This window comes from Lupinus angustifolius, chromosome LG18, assembly GCF_001865875.1.
Source record: "Lupinus angustifolius cultivar Tanjil chromosome LG18, LupAngTanjil_v1.0, whole genome shotgun sequence".
Classification (NCBI taxonomy): Eukaryota; Viridiplantae; Streptophyta; class Magnoliopsida; order Fabales; family Fabaceae; genus Lupinus; species Lupinus angustifolius.
Genome location: NC_032026.1, coordinates 14,954,476 through 14,960,585, shown reverse-complemented (window position 1 = coordinate 14,960,585; position 6,110 = coordinate 14,954,476). Strand labels below are relative to the sequence as shown.

The window sequence follows — 6,110 nt, the reverse complement described above, 5'->3', positions numbered from 1 at the left end:
TTTGTTAGAGACTTGGACATGAACCGCTTCTCTAATGTCTCCCATACCTCTGTTGGTGATGTCAGATCCATAACATGATACATCACCTCATCTGATAGACAGAGTCGTATGGTTCCCGCAGCCTTCTCCTTCAACTCTTCCCAATCCAGTTGATCCATACCCTCTGGTTTATTCTCACGCAGCGCCTTTGATAGACCTTGTTGAGCCAACACATCCTTAACCCTCCTTTGCCACAATCCGAAATTACCAGTTCCATCGAACTTCCCCACCTCGAATTTGGCACCTGGGTTAAGAGCCATCTGATACCAATTGTTGGGAACAAGCGAACAATCAAATAGTAAAGAGTATAGAGACAAGAGAATAACACAAGAGATTTGGTAACGAGGTTCGGCCAATTGTGCATACGTCCCCGGGAGCGTTGAGCGGCTACCACTATATATTATTAGAGAATAAGGATTAGTGTTTTACTATTCTTCTCCTTGTTACAATAGGTTTACATAACATCAATATATATAGCCCTCTAACCTAACGCCTCTACATCAGCCCAAGCCCATAACTTATATTGCTGTTATCTAGAGATATGAGTCATTGCACAACATATCTTTATTTTGGGGAAATAAAAATGAAAAATTGTATATTTGGGTAGTTGTGAAAGTTAGGTGAATTAACATATTATATATATAAATATAAAGATAAAGAAGCTAGAGAAAGAATAGCACAGATAACATTATATATATATTAAAACATAAAGAAGACAGAGAAAATGATAGCACCGACAAAGAAGAGTGTATATTATTTATCATTCTCGAGGAGTTAGTCATAATTCATAAATATCCTCATTAACTTATTGTTGCAACAACAAACCTAATCTCTGCTAAATATCAACTCCGCCCATAAACACTACTTTCATTCATTAGATGGGTCATAATGTTAATTAAAAAGGCTTCATCAGTATTGGCTAGTAGGAGTCACTTTTAATAGCTACTTCAAATCGCCACCATACAACATGGCTTACTACTTTCACTATAAGATATTTTTCTTCTTGTATGAATGGAAAATTCTCTGTAATGTTTATTTGCCTACACTGCTACCTTACTTATTCATGGGTTTTGTAGTACATATTGATTTTGTGGGGTGTGGGGTAGTGCTTTTTAAGTTAAATGCCAGACCAAAAGAGTGTTGGAGTAGGTAATTCTTTAAGCACAAATTTATTAAAGGTGTACACTTTTTTCCTTTTCCTTTGCTGAGAAGAAATGTTCAATGCCAAAACTGCACTTCATATATGAAGCCACAAAAAGCAGATGGGGAAATAGACGCTTTAAAGTACACATGTTTTATACACAGGTTATTATTTATTGGAGAGGCATACCAAAGTAAATTTCAATGAGATATTGGTTTAATGATGTAAAAACTCATGAGATTCCAGAATAATTAAAATGTTAAAATTTCAATTATTGGGAGCAACATTTATCAGATGGAATAACCACGTACCCCGAAAGGATTTAATTTCTTATTAAAAAAGAGTGAGAATATCTTACTGGTAGTACATAAAAATATAGTAAAATAAGCAAATAAAAAAATCATTAGCCTTTTTATAAATATTATCTAACTTAGCTTGCAAGGATTTTTGAGCTGGCAGTAAGGTTTTGGCATCAAATCTATCCTACACCTCATTTATGACAAAAGATAGATGCAAGTTCTGTTTCTCCTTTTTGTGGTGTCTAACTAGGTACATTGGTCTGTGATATCCTCTGCGTGTATTATAAATTTAAGTAACATAGCTTCCCACTATGCCTATATGAAAAGAAGAAAAATGTGATGCTCATAGGACAAGATTTAAATAAATTTAATTGAAATCAGTTTAACACATTTAAAATTAATTGAAACCAGTGCACAGTGTTCAGATAACAGCTTATTTTGTAACCTTGTGACGATGATAAGGATAATATTCTAAAAGTATTTTTCAGGAAATATAAAAGAAGAAAATTAGTCTGAGAAAACTTAGATCACATATCAAAATGTGAAAAATAAATTTTCTTTCTTTAACATATACTCATATACTTGTTAACATTCCATTTTTTATTAAGAAAAAAATATGTGCATATATATTACACTCTTTTTATTTTTATTGGTTGTGATCGCTAATCATGTTAAAAAGGGACTTCATACATATTTTATTGTATTCTTTCTTTTTGTATTAACATTTATGACTTGTCAATTAAAAATGATACTCCACCTGTCTCTGCTGGTCTAAAATGAAGGGAACTGTTGAGCAATAATAAGGAGAAATTCAACAATTTTGCAATTTAAGTCTATCTTTCGTTTAATGAGATGTGTAGACTAATTCGAAGGATTTATCATTTTTCATAAATAAAAATAAGCCAACAGTTTTAGGAAAATGTTAACAAACGTCCTAATGACATTATCTAAGGAAAAAGAAAAGGAAAACATTGCATTGAAAAATGATATTGTCATGATTTGAGAAGTGTTGCACTTTCCCAAACTCGTTTTCTTCTGCATTCTAAACAATAACCTTGACATACTCGTCAACACAATCCTAAAATTTATCATTGTTGAAGACATAAAACCATGAATGGTATTAAAAAAATAAGGCGAAACATAACTTTCCCTAATAAAATTTCCAATAACATCCATGTTGGAGTAGGGACTGACCCGCAATTTGGGTTGTGAAATTGCCGCTATTCGACCCACAACATGTGACACTCTTCCACTCCGCTATCGACCATTTCGCCGCATGGAAGGGTTGGCAACCTCAATAACGCTCCTATCCCACTGTTATCATGTGCAATTTACTACTGACAAAAATCCGGACCAGTCAATTGACTATGGTTGTATAAATTGTTACACGAAATAGTCAATATTTTCAAGTAGCTAACTGGGGAAAAATTCATTCATGAAAAAGAAATGCTTATCAGCAACAAAAGCTACCCTATTGAACGACAAAGGATGGCTACATCATTTAGTTAGAGAGTGTGTATTGAAGACTTCAGTACGAATAGTACCATTATGAAAAGTAGACTTAACCACATGCAGCTATAACCAATGATCACAATTCACATTGTGAATGTCTAAAAACAGAACCACACACAAATTTATACAGTCTTCCATACAATGATTGGAACTTGGAAGCATCACAAATACAGTCGATATTACAAACTACTACCGACATAATGACCCTGGTTAGGAAGAGCAGTGTTAGGTGGTTGAGCGTATATAACTTGGCTAGGATACCTATTTTGAAGTCCTGAATATGCAGCCCTAACCGGCGGACGTTGCCTACCGATAACACCGCTTGAAGCAGCCCTGCCACCAGATGAACGAGAAGAAAAATATCCTGCACTGGTCCTTGGCTTCTTTGACTGGGGACGTTTATTAAATTCTCCACTTATCTTTCTATCTGTACTCTTTGATTTCTCTAGTTGACCAACCCTTTTCAGAAGTGAATCAAGTGGGTAGTCAGATTCAAGTTTGTATTCTTTAATACGATTTATTACAGTTTTCAACGCAGCCAACTCACGTGCATTAGCATCATTCTGCAGATCAATGAGAATTTACAAATGACTGTAACTTGCAAGTAATGCAGAACAATAGAAATTCAGAATGCAGACAAACACAATTGATTTGAACTTTCAACAAAGCACCAAAGCATACCACATCATCCACATTTCCGGCCTTAACTTGTGAATTTCTTCTTATGTTCTTGAGATATTCCTTCAGAAGATGCACAGTAGGGAAGCTTTCTTCAAGCTGGAAGGCATGAATGAAATCTACAGCAGCAATTGTTTTCCCATCTTTGATTAATAATTCCACAATAGCTGCATAAATAGTGAAGGTAAGAATAATGGATATCTGATCAATGATAATCACATTACACCTCCTAGCATGTAAAATCATACCAAAAGCAGTAACATATATGTACTAGATGCCTACACTTTGGTCAATAAATCTAACTTGCTACAATTCCTTAAAGAATACTAGTCAACTAATGTAAGGGATCGGCAGGACAATCCTTCATTGCAGACGTCACAGGTCAGTTAATCAAAAGAAAACCAACCTGGCACTTTGTGAGTTAACCCAATAGAGCGGCAGAGCTCAGGTGCCCGCTTGCACCGAGCAACAGCAATTACAAGCTTGCAGAGTTCTTCTTCATCAAACTCTGAAGCAATCCTAAAAGTTGAAAGAAGCTGCAGATATGCCTCTGCTTCCAATGAATTTCCATTGGCAGCATCAATGTTTGCACTAGCTAACTTGGGCTTCCACTCATCAGCAATTGCCTTGGCTTGCTGCTTGAATTCAGGGTTCAGAAAGGGATCTGCACCTGAGTCAGCGCTTGCGAATAAGTTGGCCAAGGCTTCCATAATTATAGTACAGGATCTGTGCATGCCCTGAAGGGCAGCATCCATATTATCTTTCAGCTCAGCAGTGTCATTGATGGGGTAAAACCCCTCTAGTGAATCCAGCACTAACCGTGCCGGTTCAGTAGCACTTTCTAGTGCAACAGACATTTCCTCGCGAATAACAGAAAGATTATTTTCGTTCTCCATAATAAAAGTCAGAAGACTTTTAGCATCCATTTGCTCGCAAAAATGTGTCAGCTCTGGGCGTGGCCTAAACTCAACAGCCACGCCATCATAATTTTTGCCTGATTTAGGAGGAAAATCTTCCTCTTGGAAAGCTGTATCACCAAGAGAACCGCTTACCTTGTTATATTTGCTCTCCCCATCATCTACATTGTCAAAAGCTATAGTTTGGTGATTTACACGAGCCTCTGCAATGGTAGCAATAGCAGCATCTTTAAGATCCTGAACCCGATCCGAGAGGTCTTGCTCTTTAGAAGCAACTGCTGCCTGTCTCTCAGCAAGTACTTTATGCATTCCCGATTCTTCCTCTTCATACTCCCTCTCCTTAGCCTCAAGCTCTTCAAGTTTCTTCTTCCACGTTGCCTCAAGGTTATGGAAATGTTGCTCAATTTCAGCCCACTCAATCTTACACTCAAAAGCCTCCTTGCTAGCTTCCAATTCAAGAAATGCCTCAGCAAGCTGCTCCATCACAGACTGTGCATTAATCTCCCTGCCTTGCTCCATGTCTGGCATATTCGGCGTGGCCAAAAGAGCTTCAAGAACAACTCGATCTAATGGTTAGAAACTATTAAAAGCATTAAGAATACCCAATTGCAGCAAAGTCCCTGTAAACAGAAAACCAACACCATATGATATAATAATAATTGTATTCAGAAACTTCGGTCTAGATCCTTTCATTATTCTCCAAAAAAGTCGACTGAACACTAGATCAGTTGCTCACAACATAAACATTAGCATGGCATTTGCTATTTAATACAATTCACCTCTTTGCTATAATTTCAATTTTCTAGGGCTCCATTCCACTTCCTTATTCATAGATCATAATCATACATTCATGAATTTACTATCAATTAACCTATAATAATTCTGCCATCCTGTGTAAATAGTGAGAAATATTTTCTTACAACAATTTGAGTCTGTTTTAATTTTGAAGGTAGTTAGTGAATGGTTTTAGCGAAGGGGCTAAGAACAACAAGTGTTGCAGTATATCACACGGTTGTCACAAACCGCGTTTCTGCTACAATCATAAACGCCATTCAACAGAAGCAAAAATGAAATAAAATACTTTCCTTTAGAGACATAATAGAATGAACCAAATTCCAAAAAAAAATCCATAAACTGAAAATCAAATTTAGAAGAAGTGGTGGGAATCAGGTAATTACCTCGCTGTAGGTCCAAATCTTCAACCCTTCTGGACGTTAGAAGCGTCTTGCTACGAATTAGGGTTATTCTGAGGATGTTAAAAGAGAAATAGCGATGGAAAGAAAGATGAAATGTGAATTTTTTTTTAGTTTTCTCCTCTTGCTCCCTTATAGTTACAGCTGGCTGATTTTTATTTTTAACAAAAAAGTTGTTAATTATATTTTTATATATTCAAAGATAGCTAAATAGATCCCTATTTTAACATGAATTCTAAGGAGCATAATAAAATAATATTTAATTAAAATAGGTTAGTTATTATTCACTTTTTTTTGGTAAAGAACTAATCTTTTCAATATGTGGTTACGT

The 6,110-nt window shown here is 35.8% G+C and overlaps 1 protein-coding gene across 3 annotated transcripts; it reads right to left on the bottom strand.

Annotated features, from left to right (window-relative positions):
• On the bottom strand, window positions 3,053–5,895 carry LOC109332112 (FRIGIDA-like protein 3). Of its 3 annotated transcripts, XM_019566944.1 has the most exons (5): window positions 5,849–5,867; window positions 5,765–5,807; window positions 4,076–5,134; window positions 3,673–3,836; window positions 3,053–3,554 (listed from the first exon to the last, which is right to left on the bottom strand). In XM_019566944.1, the coding sequence occupies exons 3-5, from the start codon at window positions 5,112–5,114 to the stop codon at window positions 3,171–3,173; spliced, it is 1,587 nt and encodes a 528-aa protein (XP_019422489.1). In that variant the 5' UTR covers window positions 5,115–5,134; window positions 5,765–5,807; window positions 5,849–5,867; the 3' UTR covers window positions 3,053–3,170. The 3 variants fall into 3 exon arrangements, with proteins under 3 accessions (XP_019422489.1, XP_019422487.1, XP_019422488.1); XM_019566942.1 differs by having other exon boundaries at window positions 4,076–5,206; window positions 5,765–5,895; XM_019566943.1 differs by having other exon boundaries at window positions 4,076–5,107; window positions 5,765–5,895.

Coding starts and splice junctions, on each gene's coding strand:
- LOC109332112 (XM_019566942.1), bottom strand. CDS start 5,114: ATGCCAGACATGGAGCAAGGCAGGGAGATTAATGCACAGTCTGTGATG. Junction 3,837..4,075: donor GTTAACTCACAAAGTGCCAG/GTTGGTTTTCTT, acceptor CTATTTATGCAG/CTATTGTGGAATTATTAATC. Junction 3,555..3,672: donor CCGGAAATGTGGATGATGTG/GTATGCTTTGGT, acceptor ATTGATCTGCAG/AATGATGCTAATGCACGTGA.